The sequence below is a fragment of the Entelurus aequoreus genome, linkage group LG07, assembly GCF_033978785.1.
Source record: "Entelurus aequoreus isolate RoL-2023_Sb linkage group LG07, RoL_Eaeq_v1.1, whole genome shotgun sequence".
In the NCBI taxonomy this organism is placed as follows: domain Eukaryota; kingdom Metazoa; phylum Chordata; class Actinopteri; order Syngnathiformes; family Syngnathidae; genus Entelurus; species Entelurus aequoreus.
In genome coordinates, this window is record NC_084737.1 from 40726831 (window position 1) to 40745824 (window position 18994).

Below are 18994 nucleotides of genomic sequence, written 5' to 3' on the forward strand. Positions count from 1 at the left end.
TTTTTACAGCAGTACGGGTCTATTTCAAAAAAAGAAATTATAGATGAACCCGAATCTGATTTTCATTGTTCGATTGTCGTAGAGTACAGCTCGGGTGCCGCATTGGTTGCGTTACGTCCACTTCTGCCGTATACGTATGTGTGCGATACGGAAAAAGTGGCGTATGAAATTTTAGACCTCGCTACAGTCTGCGCGGACGAAGTAGGGAAGCTAAAGACCAATGATTACCTCTCCGAGCTAGAAAGAGTTGCGAAACTTACCGGCCAAGATTTTTCGGTCATTCTAAGTGGGGTGATGTCTCTGCTTGGTCAGAAGGTCAACAAGCTCCACACCACCGCCACTGAGGACGAGGCTCTTTCCGAAGACAGTAAAAAGCATCCGGCTGATCTTGCCGCTGCGAACCAGCATGTGGAACTGCCGCCACGAGTCCTACAGCCCAAATCGGCGCAAGACCCACTCCGCCAGCCACGTTGCATGGTAATCTCAACCCACCTGAAGTTCAACGTTATGTAGTCGAACATATCGTGAAGAACGACGATAGCGCTATGAACCTGTCAGCGCAGCGTCTCAGAGGCTTCTCAGGAAGATCACCCAGATCTCCAACAGAGTCCGACTATGACACATGGCGTGCCGGTGTAGAGCTGCTACTAAAGGATCATGCCGTGTCCGACCTACAGCGCTCACGCAATATCTTCGATAGCTTGCTACCACCTGCTGCGGATATGGTGAAGCACCTGAAACCAGACGCTCCTCCAGCCGTGTATCTACAGACACTTGACTCAGCATACGGCACGGTCCAGGATGGTGATGAGCTATACGCCAAGTTTATGGACACATTCCAGGATGCTGGAGAGAAACCGTCTAAATATCTGCAACGTCTACAGGTGGCGCTGAACCAGGCTGTGAAACAAGGTGGTGTATTGAACAAAGACTTTGAAAGACATCTTCTGACTCAATTCTGCCGTGGCTGTTGGGACAACTCCCTAATAACAGAACTACAACTAAAACCAAGGAAAAAGAACCCCCCAACGTTTGCTGAATTTTTGCTCTTGCTGCGAGCTGAAGAGGATCGTGAAGCAGCCAAAACCATCCGCATGCAGCAACATCTCGGCTCTTCACGCTCCAGGGCTGCAAACCATGCGCAGTACGCTTACACAAACAGTGCAGAGAGGGGAGAGATTGCTGCTCTCACCAACGTCAAGCAGCATCTCATGAAACTTCTCGCACACACTCCACTTCAGCGCAAGGAATTCTAACTTGTGTGCAGGATACCTCGATTCGCTCGCTGACAGGCCCCGGCTGGCGTAAGCGATTACTCTCAGCTGGCCTTCTTGGTCTTGGTAAAGAGCCGCTCCAAGCCCTGTGGTGCTGGCGTCAGTATGCAATATGTATGGTCGTTTTGGGTCGGCGAAGCCAAGGACTGGGGAACTGGTCAACTTCTCAATGAGGGTTTCGAAAGCTTGCTGGCAGGTAGGCGTCCAACGCTCTCCGAAGGGCTGTTTCCTGTCTTGAAACTTTGCTGGACTCGATCTCTTCTGGGACTTGGAGGTAGGTGTATAGCCCCGCGTCAAATCATTGAGAGGTTTGGCGATGGCGGAGTACCCCTTTATGAACCTCCGGTAATATCCAGAAAATCCTAGGAATGACTTGAGCTCCTTCAAAGTTCTTGGAATTGGCCAGGTTTTTAAAGCAATGATTTTGTCCGGATCGGTCTCGACTCCCTTCTCCGAAACTATATGTCCCAAGTACCTGACAGACTTCTGGAAAAATTTACATTTCTCTGGAGAGAGCTTCAGACCATGTCCTTTTAGACGATGCAATACCCGCAGCAGCCTCCGCTCATGTTCTTCCAGGGAATCTGAAAATACGATGAGATCGTCGAGGAAAACTAGAACTTCCTTTAAATAGAGATCCCCCATGCTTTTCTCCATTAATCGCTGAAATGTGGATGGAGCGTTTGTTATCCCTTGGGGCATTCTGTTGAATTCCCAAAATCCGATGGGCGTCACGAAAGCTGTCTTAGCTTTGTCTTGTTCGTTCATCTCGATCTGGTAATATCCAGATTTTAAATCGAGAACGCTGAGCCATTTGGAACCGGTCAAAGCGGAAAGAGACTCCTCCAGATTTGGCAAGGGGTAGGCGTCTTTAACCGTTTGAAGGTTCAGCTTCCTGTAGTCTATGCACAAGCGTATGTCCCCGTTCTTCTTACGGACCACGACAATTGGTGATGAAAATGGCGACTCTGATTCACGAATGACACCAGCCTCCAGCAGGTCTCTGAGATGTTGTCGGACGGCCTCGATGTCATAAGGGTGAATGGGTCTTGCTCTGTGTTTGAACGGAGTTTCGTCATCCAGTTTTATGTGATGTTTCACCTTGTTCGTGCGTCCAAAGTCCCGTTCACTGAGTGCGAAGACGTCCGGGATCTGATGGAGTTTCTCCATGATTCTTGCCTTCCACTCCGGTGGAATAGGTGACTCTCCAAAATTCAGCTTTAGATTGATGCGAGGACTTTCAGATGGTGAACAGCTTGTTGACATGCTGTGCGACAATATCTGTGGTGACACGGCAAGTTCTGCGATGGTGGAGAGAGGTGGGATGGTCACATCCTGGTCAGACTCATTACTCAGGATGACCGGAATCTTCTTGTGGGAGTGGCTTGGGAGCATAATCAAAGAATTTTTGACACACAGCCCACCTGGCAATGGTGAGGCGGAATGCTCCACAAGCGCCCACTGACCGGGAGACAGCATGTTGGTGGGGATTGAGCCATCGACGACGGTGGTGCGCCCAGCAGGGATGAGGACCGGCGACTTGCCGGCTAACCTCACAACTCCGTCGCAGCCTTGTTGTTGTTGCTGGTGGCGTATTTGCAGTAGTTGCAGCACTGCTCTGTAGCCATTTATCGTCGGCTGGAAGTTGGAGAAGTCACTCCCCAAATGCTGGTTGTATAACGGCTCCAGTGTATTCATGCCGATTAACACCTGGGACTGATGAGCTTTGTCGTCAGGAACCACCAGTGCTAGCGTTGAGACGTCAAAATCAGCTCCCAGGAACTCTCTTGGAAAGGTGACCACCATCTCCACATATCCGAGATACGGAACGACCTGTCCCGCAGCTCCTTCAACTTGCAGTAAGTCTCGCAGGGGTTTCACTGGCTGGTCCGCAAAATGCTGGTTGTAGAACGAGACTGGGATCGTAGTTACTTGCGATCCGGTGTCCAACAAGCAGTTGAATTCTTCGCCAGCGATTTTGATGTTTGCTGTACAACGGGATCCGACCAAGCCTTTAGGTAACCGGGATGGAACAGCTGTAGTGCTTTGGGTCATTTCTTGACATTTGGCATGTTTCTTCTTCAGATTGGGACATTGTGGGTCCACAACAGTTCCGGTTTGCCCCACAACTGGAACTGACTCTAGTTTAAAGATGGTCTGGACGAGAAGTTAGATCTTTGCCAGCTTTGTTGCTTTTCTGCAAACTGTTTCTTCTTAGCAGCAACAAATGCAGGGTTCGGGGGGTTATCACAGTATGTCCTTATGTGACCATCTTCACCACACACCGATAGCAGTAGCCAGGCTTGGGAACAGAAGACGGGTTCTTTTAGTTGCTTGCCCGCCCCCTGGCCCTTACCCGACATACCACCAGGCGTGGGCTTGAAAGCAGCAGACTGACAGGATCTTGACTGGGCAGCAGTGAGTGTTGCGAGCTGCTTCTGGATGTCGGCCAGCTGTTTAGCGAGCTGCTGCGTGACGTTGGTGAGAGCAGCAATCTCTCCCCTCTCTGCACTGTTTGTGTAAGCGTACTGCGCATGGCTTGCTGCCCTGTCCACCTACACTTTCAAGCTGCAGTATCGAGCCGGGAAGCACAACCTCGATGCCGACGCTCTATCACGCCGCCCTCACAACCAGCCTGCTGACCTGTCAGTGCAGAAGGACTGGGACCTGATTAACAAATTCAAGGAAGAACATGTGGTTGAACAGAGTGAAGTGGAAGAACTCGACCCAGACATCGTATCTGCCATCTGCCACCGCTGTCTTGTCACCAGTCAGCCCAGCAGTTCCGCAGGAAGTCAGATCACCCTGGTCGAGTCTCTGAGTCTGTCAGCCAACGCAGTCCCTGACTGCTACGGCAGTGAAGACCATCATGGCCTACCAGTTGTTCCCGCCCTGTCACATCTGGACCTCAAGGAAAAGCAACGGGTTGACCCAGTTATCAGAGAGGTCATTCACCAGATGGACACTGGGGAAAAGGTTCCCCCAACTGCAAGGAGCGAACTCCCGGACCTTGCGCTGTTGCTAAGGGAGCTGAATCGTCTTGAAATACAAGACGACATCTTGTACCGGAGGAGGCATGACGGAGAACAAGTCTCTTTCCAGCTGGTGTTACCGGAGGAGTTGAAGTCCGTAGTCCTGACCAGCTTGCATGATGACATGGGTCACCTGGGCATAGAGCGGACTTTGGACCTCGTACGCACCCGTTTTTTCTGGCCTCGTATGGCAGCTGACGTGGAGAATAAGATCAAGACCTGCAATCGTTGTGTGAGACGCAAGGCACTTCCTGAAAGATCAGCACCACTCGTCAACATCAAGACGAGTCGTCCCTTGGAGTTGCTCTGCATGGACTACTTATCACTCGAACCCGATCAAAGCAATATTAAAGATATTCTGGTTTTCACCGATCACTTCACAAAGTTTGCAATAGCCATACCCACCGCAAACCAAAAGGCGAAGACAGTGGGAAAGTGTCCATGGGAGAACTTCATCGTGTGCTACGGAATACCTGAACGTCTCCACACGGATCAAGGGCCTGACTTCGAGTCTAAATTCATAAAAGAACTGTGCCAACTCGCTGGGATCGTAAAGACCAGGACAACCCCTTACCCTCCTCGGGGAAACCCAGTCGAGAGGTTCAACCGGACCCTACTCAGCATGCTTGGGACCCTAGAGAACAAGAGGAAAGCCAAATGGAAGGAACACGTAAAACCGTTAGTGCACGCTTACAACTGCACGAGAAACGATGTCACCGGTTTTACGCCGTATGAACTGATGTTTGGCCGTTCACCGCGACTCCCGGTAGATCTGGCCTTTGGCTTACCTGTGCGGGGAAGACAAGCCACCTCTCATTCCCAATATGTTGAGAACCTGCGGTCCAGACTTGAAGAGAGTTTTGAAATTGCTTCGAAGAATGCTGCTAAATCTGGCGGAAGGAATAAAACTCGTTTCGATCAGCGAGTCACTCCGTCGAGTCTGGAGGAAGGAGATAGAGTTCTCGTGCGAAATGTCAGGCTGCGTGGCAAGCACAAGATTGAAGACAAGTGGGAGCACGATGTTTACGTCGTTGTGAAGCGTGCAGGGGACCTCCCGGTGTACACAGTTCGGCCTGAGAACAGGGCAGATAGACCCAATCGTACGCTCCACAGAGATCTACTCCTCCCATGCTCTTTTCTGCCAGCTAGTGGTGGTTCAGATCCATTGCCAGTTACACCACCACGACGCCCTGTAACCCGGAGCCGGAAGCCAGTAACAGTTGATCAATCTAAAGACTTGGAGGAAGAGGAATGGAATCTACCTCAAGTTCTTATTCCACCAACCACTTTTCAGTTCCAGAGTTCGCACGCTGTCGAACCCTCCGCTGAACACTGCACTCAGCCGCTGCCCACGGCTGTGTATTCCTCACCTGTGCCTTCAGTCATTCATGTCGATCCTGTTTCAGAAACTGTGCACTTACCTGCCAATGGAGAGTCCTCTGCTGAATCTGAAGCTTATTTACCTGTGAAAGAAGAGGAACCAGAGCCTCTTGAAAACCCACCAACCGGTCTATTTGAAGAAGACCCACCTGTGGACGAACCAGAGCTCCTTGACCAAGCAGAGGCATCACCCTGCCAAACCGAGCCGCTGCTCAGTCCATCAGAATTACCACCTGAAGCTGCGAACTTGCCTGATAGTGTCGTTGAAACCACGCCTGTGATCAGTCGTCCTAGTCGTCAGCGTCAACCTCCTAATCGCCTTCAATATGCGGCGTTAGGTAATCCTCTCATTTCCGTTGTTCGGACGCTATTTCATGGTTTAGTCAATGCCTATGACGAAGCGTTCACTACCTATGCAGCAAACAACCTTTTCAAATCGGATGTTTGCGACGTTTAGCATGCATCAGGAGTTGCATGATCTAAAGGGGGGAGGATGTAACCCGGGTGACAAAACCCCATTAAATATCCTTTCTATTTATTTATTTAATCGTCGTCTAAGCTGTCCTTGCGTGCGTCATTACGTCACGTGGTCACGTGACCTAACGCAGCTGTCAGAATAGCATAAAACCCGGAAGTGGGCTGCTACCGGTGAGAGCGAGAGGGACACGCTGTGTGAGGTTGCTGCAGGTATGTGACTCGGTTTTACGCTTTTACTGATTAACTAAGCCTTCTAAACTGACATGTAATAATGTTGAACTGTAGGAGCCGACTACCGGAGCCGTGGGTCGTCCCGCGGGAGTGTTTGAGTGTGATTTATCTGCGGAATTGGTGAGTTGCATTTGTGTAGCTTTACGTAGCCTAGCCGCTGCATTCGTTTTGAATGGAGCTGTTAGCATCTACTTATATGCCGGTTTCTCTGAATATAGTAACACATTGAATGAAATGTTATCACTGTTAAACAATTGTCTGATTGTCCTTGGGTTGTTTTACTTGCTGATGGTTATCAGTGCTATGCATCCAAGGCACTTTATGAAGCAGTCCAGTTAACCACTGTGTCTGCTAGCACTCTATTTGTGGATGCAGTGTTTTTTTTTTATTTTGATACTATTAGAGAAATGAATATTTCAATATAACAATTATTATATTATTTATTCTAATTGGATTATGAATTATTGTACAGTATTAAGGAATATACTTTGCTATTTGAATACAGTTGTATTATTTAGTATTTAGTATTTGAATGTATTTTCTTTTGTGTGCACACTGGAAATTTGACTGGTCCTGCCCTTTTATACAGGCCAGGTTGGATGGCGAGCTTAGAACCCAAACTAGAGTCTGAAGTTTTATGCCTGGAACCGAACCAACCAACTGAACTGAATCCACCCAACCGAGCCCCGGGCGGGTAGGAGGCTCTTTAGCAGCCACCCTCTGTTTTCCTTCTTTTCCACCAAAATGCAACGTGTTCATTACCGCCCTCCTGAACAATCACCTTTCCCCCGCCCCTTCACTAAAACCCCCCTGGACACTGCCATCACAACGTGGACTTTGCGGGGCCGTTTAAATGAACTCTGAATTGTGTTGCGCCTATACCATCGTTGGTAGAAAAATAAGGATGGAATTAAGTACATCATTTGTTGTAAATATTGAAAGTTTCTGTCAACTTGTGGAATATGTGAATGTCTATTTGAATTTACATGTTAATGTTTGTTTGTTATTTTTCCTATTATTCTTTAATATAATTTGGTACCATTTAAACTTGAAACCTGTGTTCAGTCTTTATTACTCTCCATTCCTAGAGCTGAATTTAGTTTCTTCTGATCTAGCCCAGACATCTCATTAACTGTTTTATTTAGTACTTGTACAGTGCTTTATTAAAGTAACATATGGGTTACACAAGGGTGAAGTGTCTTGCTCAAGGACACAACAGACCTAACTAGAGTGGTAGAAGCTGGGGATCGGACCAGGAACCCTCAGGTTGCTGGCAAGGCCACTCTCCTAACCACGCCACGCCGCCCCCAGTGTACTCACACTGACATTACTCCTAAAAAACTGACCTGCAGCTGTTTTGGCATTGTTTTGGTGTTAATTTGGCGCTGAAATTAGATGACAACCCATTTAAACTATTATTGAGGTTAACAATAAAATAATGGATACATTTTAGTTTTAGGATGATTTGAATTCACTCAAAAGACAAAGGCCTATGTAGTTTTTAATTAAGAATGTAAATTAACAAGACATTATAAAGAAACCTATGATGAGGGGTTAAAGATTTTAAAATCAAATATTTTTTTATTTTAAGATGGGACGAATCAGGGACGGTTTCAGGGGCTTGACTGATTCATGTGGGGGCTAAAAAACTAAAAGATTTTCATGACTTCAGTTTTCCATTTTTTACATCAAAATCAGTTATGATACAGATACAAAGCATGTTCCTTATACAATTAATCTTAACTGAATTTGACCACAGAATAGTCAACATATTAGTGAAGCCTAACACAAGCGGCGATGGCAAAAATGTTTCACATGCAAAGGTGACAAACACAGCAAAGGACAGCGCTCATGCGCTTGCTAATAGCCAAACAATATATTCAAAATGTGTCAAGTGTTTTTATCCATATGCATAATTATTGAAACCTGACAACTATGCATTGGATATATTTTTTGGATCACAACATTTTTCTGAAGTCAGCCATTGATTTTATTGCAGAACCGCTTACACATATTTTTAATCTTTCCTTGTCTAGTAATGCGATTGCTAACATATGGATATCTGCCTATGTTTTACCTTTGTTGAAAGGAGGTGATCCCACAGCTGTTAACAACTACAGACCCATCTCTAAATTATGTATTTTAGCAAAAGTTCTTGAAAAGTTTGTGTTTGCGAACAACTTAAAGAATTTTTAGACAACCATTGTCTTCTATCACAACATCAGTCAGGCTTTAGGAAACGTCACAGCACAATAACCGCTGCCATTAAAGTTGTGAAGGACATAACTGGAGCATTGGACTGCAAAAAATATTGTGCAGCTCTATTTATTAACCTGTCAAAGGCGTTATCATACGTTTTTTGCAGATAGGTTGCACAGGATTGGCGTATCTGGGCATGCTGTAAACTGGTTTTCTAATTACCTTTCTGATAAAACACAGTGTGTCCAGTTTGCTGGGTCTTCTTTATCTTTCCTCCCTGTGTTAAAGGGCATTACAGAGGGTTCAATATTACGACCGTTGTTGTGCTCCTTTTACGTGAACAATCTTTGTGATAAAATATCAGATGCTGCGTTCCATTTCTATACAGATGATGCGGTCATATATTGTTCATCCCCCTCTGCAGTGCAAACCCTTGAACTCTTGCAGTGTGCTTTTGATGTTGTTTAGTCCAAGCTGACCCAACTTAGGCTAGTGCTAAATGCAGCCATATCTAAGGTGGCGTTATTCTACCAGAATTGATCACTTTGGGGGAGTTTAAGTCCATTTTAAAAGATCGAGAAACCAGTTCTGTTGGGCAATGTACTTGCTTTTAAATTGAATTATTACTTATTCATTTGACATTATTTTTGACCTGTTGTGGTATAACTGATGTTGTTCTGTTGTATTGTCTTGTTGTAATTAATATTATAACTTTGTTTGTGCCGCCCTCTTTGTCAGGTCACTCTTGAAAAAGAGATTTTAATCTCAATGAGTCTTTACCTGGTTAAATAAAGGAAATTACACATAAACGCCTATAGGCTACAAGGTGCCGCTGCTTTGCCACAACAATGTCAGAATTGCGACTGACAGTTTGGTTATGTTTAGGTTTTTCTGTGTTTTTGCGTTTAGAATCACTTCCTGTCCTGGTGCTCTTGTTTTGTAAGTGTTTCCTGTTTGGTCTCTGTGTTTTGAAGCACCTTTACTTTCTGTTCCATGTCCTGTCAGCACGTTGAATTAATATGGTAAATGGGTCATACTAGTTGTCAGGTTCAAACACTGATGACATCTATTAGACAGAGAAGCAAGGAATCATGCAGAGACAGAGTTGAATTTGTCTCAATGAGGAGACACGTGTTTTGGGCTGTATTCTAGTTACAGATCCAAACTACGTTCTAAAAGTCCAAACCGCGTGCTTCCTCTATTTATTTGGGAGGTCCCTGGTTACATAACTGAAGCTGTCGCTGAGGGAAGGGGGTAATCTCGACAACTCCAGTTAGACACAATATATGATTATACAAAAATGCAAATGTGTTGACACTGGTGATATCGCCTTGTCTCTGCTCTGTCTGCGTCACAACGGTGTTCGGCTTTGGCAGTCAGCAGGCCGAGTCTGGACACAACACCGATACGAGACGGCTGGCAATCTTTTGGATTGCCAGCTTTGCACAGATAGAAAAATACAGATAATAACTATAGCAACGACCCTTAAGCAAAAAGTTGTGTGATAATATATACATGATTAGTCTAACAGTAGTATAGCGCTTTTCTACCTTCAAGGTACTCAAAGCGCTTTGAATCTATTTCCACATTCACCAATTCATACACACATTCACACACTGATGGCGGGAGCTGACATGCCCTCACCATGACCCATCAGGAGCAAGGGTGAAGTGTCAAGGACACCACAGACGTGACAAGGATGGTGGAAGCTAGGGATTGAACTCACAACCTACTGATCTCAGGGCGGACACTCTAACCACTAGGCCACTGAGTAGGTTATGTGGTCCAAATACAAATAATCGCCCTGAAGGGGCGGGCTGAAAAAGGGGTGAATGCTTAACATATTTCTGATGGGGCTATAGAACCCCCTAGCGCCGGTCTGTCACCATCTTTGGGATAAATGCGTCTGACTCCAATATTGGGGTGGATATATCTTACCATGCCCCCTTGTTCTTACATCTATACAGTTACACACACTCTTGTATCTGTTGTCAGCTACACATTTTTAAACCTTTGCTCTTACCTTAACTATAAATGTATTTAATTGGGTTTACCAAGATGTTAGGCAAAAATCAATGTTATCTTACAGTTTTCCTGATTAAATTTATGCAGAAGTCAACCAAAATGTTGCATTTTTAAAACAGTGAACACAGTGCTAAACAGCGGCACTCATTGGTCAAAATGACACATTTTACATTAGTACTGCAACTTACGAGCTTAATTGATTCTGTGACAAAACTTTTAAACTTTTAATTGGTGCAAATTTTTGCTTGCAAATTAAAGCATAACAATCATCTGACTAACAGCTCTTGTCTCAAAACACTCTTAAAGGGGAACTGCACTTTTTTTGGAATGTTGCCTATCGTTCACAATCATTGTAAAAGACATGACGAGTAGACAGATTTTTTTTTAAGGCATTCTAAATATTAAGTAAACTAATAAACAAAAGTCTGCTTACCATAGAGCCGTTCAATTCTTTCTATAGAGCCCCCTAAAAACATCTAAACACCTCCATTAGAGTTTTATATACATGATGTAAGTTTATATGTAATGTAGTAACAGGCACATTTATAATAACATTTAATATTTACGTATTTTGCCCATTTTAAGCATTAATTTAAAAAACGCATCACGTTTGCTTTTTTTCCTTCTTCATCAATGATTATTAGGGTTGTACGGTATACCGGTATTAGTATAGTACTGCGATACTAATGAATCATATTCGGTACTATACAGCCTCTACACCTGACATCCACTGTAATGATACCAAGTACAGGAGCGTATCTAGTCGATACTACTATGATTATGTCGATATTTTTTGGCATCACAACATCTTCTTTCGTTTTTTTACTTTATGTATATTATGTTTATAAACTCAGGAAATATGTCCCTGGACACATGAGGACTGGGAATATGACCAATGTATGATCCTGTAACTACTTGGTATCGGATTAATACCCAAATTTGTGGCATCGTCCAAAACTAATGTAAAGTATCAAACAACAGAAGAATAAATGATTATTACATTTTAACAGAAGTGTAGCGAGAACATGGTAAAAGAGAAAATAAGCAGATATTTGTCAAGACTTGGTCTTTGACGTGGTTTGCTCTCCCGTGGTGCAAAAGAAATGGAACGGACGTGGCGTGCAGGTAAAGACATAGTTTAATTATAACTATAAACTACAAAGTACAAACAAAAGGGTACAAACATAAGGCGCTCACAGCGGAGGTAAAAAAAACTTCACTAGGAAAAAAACAAAAGGCGCGCACAGTGGCGGAGAACTATGAACATTAAACAAACAAAAAACTTACGTGACAAGAGATGAAACAAGAACTAACGTGACAAGGAACTGTGGATATGGCATGAATGGGTGATGTCGCCAGGACGAACAACAGAAACAGAAAAGCCTATATAGTGACATGATAAGTGAAAACAGGTGCGTGACTAACTGTGAACAGGTGCGTGACATGACAATGTGAAAACGTGAGACAGGTGTGTGTGAGTCCAAACGTGGAACAGGTGAAACTAATGAGTAACCATGGAAACAAAACAAAACCAGGAAGTGAAACCAGGAACTAAGGAAGTGTCCAAAAAACAAAACAGCACATGGCCAAACAAAAACATGAACACAGACATGACAGAACCCCCCCCTTACGGACAGATCCCAGATGGCCAAAAACAAAAAACAGGATCAAGAGTCATGGGAGGGAGGGAGGGGGACATGGCGGTGGGTCGCCAGACCAGGTGTCCCCGAATCCACCGGGGCAGAGTCAGGTGGCGGCGGCGGGTAGACCGCCGCTGAACCTGACGAGGTGGGCGACCTGGGAATGGCCACATTCGTGGCAGACGAGGAGGTCGGCGCACCTGGCGTGGCGGACGCCCATGGAATGGCCACATCCTTGGCCGACGAGGAGGTGGGCGCGTTGTCGTGGCAGGCGGCGAAGCTTGGCGTGGTGCGTCAGGCGGCGAAGCTTGGCGTGGTGCGTCAGGCGGCGAAGCTTGGCTTGGTGCGTCAGGCGGCGAAGCTTGGCTTGGTGCGTCAGGCGGCGAAGCTTGGCGTGGGGGGTCTTTGTCTTGGCCTTGGCGGTCTTGGTCTTGGCAGCGTGGGTCTTGGTCTTGGCAGCGTGGGTCTTGGTCTTGGACTTGGCGTGGTTGGTCTTGGACTTGGCGTGGTTGGTCTTGGCGTGGCGGTGCTTGGACTTGGTCTTGGTCTTGGTCACTTGGCGGGTCTTGGTCTTGGTCACTTGGCGGGTCTTGGTCTTGGTCACTTGGCGGGTCTTGGTCACTTGGCGGGTCTTGGTCTTGGTCACTTGGCGGGTCTTGGTCTTGGTCACTTGGCGGGTCTTGGTCTTGGTCACTTGGCGGGTCTTGGTCTTGGTCACTTGGCGGGTCTTGGTCTAGGTCACTTGGCGGTTCTTGGTCACTTGGCGGTTCTTGGTCTTGGTCACTTGGCGGGTCTTGGTCTTGGCTTTGGTCTTGGCGTGAGGCAGCCACGGGCGGCACTTGGCGGCGTGGGGAAGCCACGGGCGGCACTTGGCGGCGTGGGGAAGCCACGGGCGGCACTTGGCGGCGTGGGGAAGCCACGGGCGGCACTTGGCGGCGTGGGGAAGCCACGGGCGGCACTTGGCGGCGTGGGGAAGCCACGGGCGGCACTTGGCGGCGTGGGGAAGCCACGGGCGGCACTTGGCGGCGTGGGGAAGCCACGGGCGGCACTTGGCGGCGTGGAGCAGCCACGGGCGGCACTTGGCGGCGTGGGGAAGCCACGGGCGGCACTTGGCGGCGTGGGGCAGCCACGGGCGGCACTTGGCGGCGTGGGGCAGCCACTGGCGGCACTTGGCGTCGTGAAGCTGCGACTGGCGGTGCTTGGCGTGGAGCAGGTACTGGTGGCGCTTGGCGTGGAGCAGGTACTGGTGGCGCTTGGCGTGGAGCAGGTACTGGTGGCGCTTGGCGTGGAGCAGGTACTGGTGGCGCTTGGCGTGGAGCAGGTACTGGTGGTGCTTGGCGTAGAGCAGGTACTGGTGGCGCTTGGCGTAGAGCAGGTACTGGTGGCGCTTGGCGTGGAGCTGGGCGTGGAGCAGGTGGATCTTGGCATGGTCGAAAAACTGGTGGTGGTGGTCGTGCTGGTGGCTGTGGCTTGGCGTGACGAAAGACTGGTGGTGGGGGTCGTGCTGGTGGCTGTGGCTTGGCAGGTCGAAAGACAGGTGGTGGTGGTCGTGCTGGTGGCTGTGGCTTGGCAGGTCGAAAGACAGGTGGTGGTGGTCGTGCTGGAGGCTGTGGCTTGGCGTGACGATGCTGACCCACCCCACCTGAACAATTCCCAGCCCTAGCCCCCCCCTCAAGGAGCGGATACCAGACGCGCTCCCCGCGGTCTGGAACCGTCTTTTGGGGTGGGCGGAGGGGGTTCAGGAGGAGGGCAGAATCCTCCCCTCTAAATTGTCCAAAAGGTCTTTCGTTCCCCCCCACCTGGGCTTTTGTGGGTGAAAAAAAAATTTCTGACTTGGGCGTGGCATGAGTCCTGGGGGGCGGGGCATGAAAATTGGGTGACTGTGATTGAACCGGTAAAGAATTTGGGAAAACAATCTCCAGGTCTGTGGAGTGCTCCTTGAGCTGCCAGGCTGGCTGATTTCCATTTCCGCCCGGAGGGGGAGGAGCCTGCAGGAGCGCAGCGTGCTGTCCGCTCACCTTCCCTGACATCCTCGGTCTGGAGCGCCGCTTCCGGGACAGGGATGACGTGCCAACGTCCCCGGGCCAAAGGGAGCTGATCGGCACCAGTTTGCCGGTCGGACCCCACATGAGATCCCTGCGCTCCATGGGGGAATGGCGGAGTGTCTCTTCCTCCATCGCGCGGAGGACCTCCCACGTTGCCTCGTCAAAATTGTCCAAATTTTTTGCGGGAGAGCTCTTATGCTGGCGACATCTGTCAAGACTTGGTCTTTGACGTGGTTTGCTCTCCCGTGGTGCAAAAGAAATGGAACGGACGTGGCGTGCAGGTAAAGACATAGTTTAATTATAACTATAAACTACAAAGTACAAACAAAAGGGTACAAACATAAGGCGCTCACAGCGGAGGTAAAAAAAACTTCACTAGGAAAAAAACAAAAGGCGCGCACAGTGGCGGAGAACTATGAACATTAAACAAACAAAAAACTTACGTGACAAGAGATGAAACAAGAACTAACGTGACAAGGAACTGTGGATATGGCATGAATGGGTGATGTCGCCAGGACGAACAACAGAAACAGAAAAGCCTATATAGTGACATGATAAGTGAAAACAGGTGCGTGACTAACTGTGAACAGGTGCGTGACATGACAATGTGAAAACGTGAGACAGGTGTGTGTGAGTCCAAACGTGGAACAGGTGAAACTAATGAGTAACCATGGAAACAAAACAAAACCAGGAAGTGAAACCAGGAACTAAGGAAGTGTCCAAAAAACAAAACAGCACATGGCCAAACAAAAACATGAACACAGACATGACAATATTAACAGTAAATGAACATGTAGAATAATTTTCTACCACTTGTCCTTAATAATGTTGACAAAATAATATAATGGAAAATGACACAATATGTTACTGCATACGTCAGCAGACTAATTAGGAGTGTTTGTTTGTTTACTTACTACTAAAAGACAAGTTGTACTGTATGTTCACTATTTTATTTAAGGACAAACTTGCACTAAGGAACATGTGTTTAATGTAGCGAAATATTTTTTGTTGAAATAAAGCCAATACTGCAATTTATGTGGTCCCTTTTATTTAGAAAAGTATCGGAAAGTACCGGAAAATAACAGAAATAATTTTGATACCGGTACCAAAATATTGGTATCGGGACAACACTATTACTGACCGCAGACTTCATGAGCGCCAACAAACATAATAAAACATCACTTACTGTACAAGGTCTGCTGCCGACTGCTAGAATGTTCATATATTCCCATTTGGATAAAAAATGACTCATAATCCTCGCGAAGAAACATGGTGGGAGGTGGGATTTTCATCCTCGCCAGTTCCACGTCCGAAATAGCTGTCAAAATGTCCCAACTTGTCGGATTACCTTCTCAGGCGTCTCATGTCCAGGTGAGATGCATGATTTATGATCTACAATAAACTTACAGGGAGCAGGGAAGCCAGAAAGCGGCAGACAACACGATGATGTAAACATAGGGACACCTGAAAGTGATCACGGCGCTGCTCTAAATAGTTTATGAACGTTAGCGCTTATAATAACAATATCACTAATACTTTGTTAAAGGCCTACTGAAACCCACTACTACCGACCACGCAGTCTGATAGTTTATATATCAATGATGAAATCTTAACATTGCAACACATGCCAATACGGCCGGGTTAACTTATAAAGTGCAATTTTAAATTTCCCGCTAAACTTCCGGTTCAAAACGCCTTTGGAGGATGACGTATGCGCGTGACGTCCAGAGATCCACGGAAGTGTTTGGACCATATTGGACACAATACACAGAGCTCTGTTTTCTTCGACAAAATTCCACAGTATTCTGGACATCTGTGTTGGTGAATCTTTTGCAATGGAGGCTGCAAAGAAGAACGTTGTAGGTGGGATCGGTGTATGCGGCTGGCTGTAGCAACACAACAAGGAGGACTTTGACTTGGATAGCAGACGCGCTAGCGGCGAACTCACCTTGACTTCCTACGTCTCCGGGCCGCCGACCGCATCGTCAAACGCTGGAACGCAGGTGAGCACGGGTGTTGATGAGCTGAGGAGGGCTGGCTGGCGTAGGTGGAGCGCTAATGTTTTTATCATAGCTCTGACGAGGTCCCGTTGTTAAGTTAGCGTCGTTAGCAACAGCATTGCTAGGCTTCGACAAGCGTCGAATACACATTAACCGTGTATTTACATGTCCAGTGTTTGGTTCGGTGTCTCCTGATAGTAGTATTGTTGATCTTCTGTCTATCCTTCCAGTCAGGGGTTTATTTCTTTTGTTTCTATCTGCATTTGAGAATGATGCTATCACGTTAGCTCAGTAGCTAAGTGTGTCACCGATGTATTGTCATGGAGATAAAAGTCACTCTGAATGTCCATTTCGCGTGCTCGACTCTCATTTTCAAGAGGATATAGTATCCGAGGTGGTTTAAAATACAAATCCGTGATCCACAATAGAAAAAGGAGAGAGTGTGGAATCCAATGAGCCAGCTTGTACCTAAGTTACGGTCAGAGCGAAAAAAGATACGTCCGGCACTGCCTCTAGTTCTTCACTCTAACGTGCCTCATCCACGAATCGTTCATCCTCGCTCAAATTAATGGGGTAATCTGTTAAATGTTGTGTTTGGATTGCGCCCTTACTCATTGCATTACGGTACCTATTGTGTTGTGCTGTATGTTCTATATGTTTACGGTACGTACACAGGATGTGACGTCATTACGCTCTCTTTGTGAGACGCGCCATTTTCAGCCGCTACTTGTAATAAATATGCCATTAGGCTAAAGATTAAGAGTATTACTTTATTCTCCGATACGTGTGGACACTGTGCACTGAAACGTGACAGGTTATGGGCCCAGGAAGAGTTGGAGGAAGTTTAACGTGACGGATTAACACGGAGCTTCTGTGGACAACTTGGAGATAAAGTGAGTAAAGCTCGGAAGAAGTTTTTCGCGACGCAATACGCGAGATGGCTAACAGAATGGCGACACCAGCCCCGCAACTTCTTTTTGATGGATCAGATGAAAAATATGACCTGTGGGAAACAAGATTTTTAGGTCATCTACACATTCTAAAATTAAAAGAGGCGATCCTGAATGCGCCATCTGGCAATGAAGAAGCTCAAGCTGAACATAGGAGGAAGAATACTGACTGTTATGCTGAACTGATCAGACTCATTGATGACAAAAGCTTATCCTTAATAAGACACGAGGCTGCAGATGATGGCAGACAAGCCCTGAAAATACTAAGAGAACACTACTCCGGAAAAAGTAAGCCGAGGATCATCAATCTGTACACATCACTCACCAAGCTACACATGGGAGAAGGTGAGAATGTTACAGACTACATTATAAGAGCAGAGAACATTATCATGGCCCTAAAAGACGCTGGTGAAACCATGAGTGACGGACTAAATGTAGCCATGGTGATAAATGGGCTACCAGAATCCTTCAAGCCCCTAGCAGTCCATGTAACACAAAATGAAGATACAGTTACATTTGCAGACTTTAAAAGGAGACTAAGAGTTTATGAAGAGAGCGAGAAAATGAAGAAGACAGAATCTACAGACAATGTGATGAAGACCCATGTAAAACAGGGCAGAGCTCCACCAAGGGCACAAGCTGGCAATAGAAAAGATGAAGATGCCAACGTGACATGCTACAGATGTGGAATAAAGGGGCACAAAGCAAGAAAGTGTTCCAGAAAAGTATGGTGTGGATACTGCAAAAGTAATACACACGAAGAGTCGCTGTGCAAGAAAAAGGGGGAACGAGATGGCGCGAGAAAGGTCGTGGAGGAACGAGACAGCGACCGAGAGGACCATTTCTTCAAGGCAAACGACGCAAGAAATGAGAGACCACCAGGCAGCGTGAAGATGAAAGGCATTATGGTCGACGGAGGAGCAACATCACATATTGTGAATGACATAGAAAAGTTTAAAAGCTTCGATGACACGTTTCAACCTGACTCTCATTCAGTGGAGCTAGCAGACGGAACCAAATGCAGTGGAATAGCACAGAGAAGAGGAACAGCGACCATCTGTCTGCAGGACAGCGCTGGACGACAGCACAGAGCACAACTGAGGGATGCTCTGTACATGCCCAATATCCACATGACATATTTTCCGTGGCGCGTGCCACAAATGGAGGAGCGACGATCACCTTCGAGAAAGGGGACAATCGCATGGTCACAAGGGACGGTAGCAGGTTTGACATACACGAAAGTGGTAATCTGTATTACTTGCCTACTGTTCAAACTGATATTGATCTATGTAAAGTGTGTCATGATGTACAAACATGGCATGAAATTTTAGGCCATTGTAATTATGAAGATGTGCAAAAATTACAAGGTGTAGTGAGAGGCATGGAGATAAAAGGGAGTGCGGCTAAACCAGCACAATTATGTGAAGTGTGCACAAAAGGAAAATTTACCCAGACGAGAAACAAGGAGCCTGACAGGAGGGCTAAGAAACCCTTGGAACTAGTCCACACTGACCTAGCCGGTCCCATGCAAACGCCTAGCATTGATGGTCACAAATATGCACAAATATTTACTGATGACTATTCTGGTACCATGATGGTGTACTTTCTAAGGTCTAAAAGTGATGCAGTGCTCGCAACAGAACGGTTTTTAGCTGACGTAGCACCATACGGTGAGGTTCGGTGCATCAGATCAGATAATGGTTCTGAGTATACAAGCAAAGAGTTCCAGGCACTGTTAATA

The 18994-nt window shown here is 46.6% G+C and overlaps 1 protein-coding gene across 3 annotated transcripts in view; it reads left to right on the top strand.

The window, feature by feature from the left end:
• Positions 1 to 18994, top strand: part of ren (renin) — a 74764-nt gene that overhangs the window by 26001 nt on the left and 29769 nt on the right. Inside the window, exon 1 of one of the 3 annotated variants that reach the window (XM_062053646.1) lies at positions 6271 to 7088. The exons of the other annotated variants lie outside the window; for them this stretch is intronic. Within the exon in view, the coding sequence (XP_061909630.1) occupies positions 6994 to 7088 (95 nt within the window). The 5' untranslated portion in view covers positions 6271 to 6993. Of the gene's footprint in view, positions 1 to 6270; positions 7089 to 18994 lie in introns of those variants that run through there. 3 annotated transcript variants of the gene reach the window in all.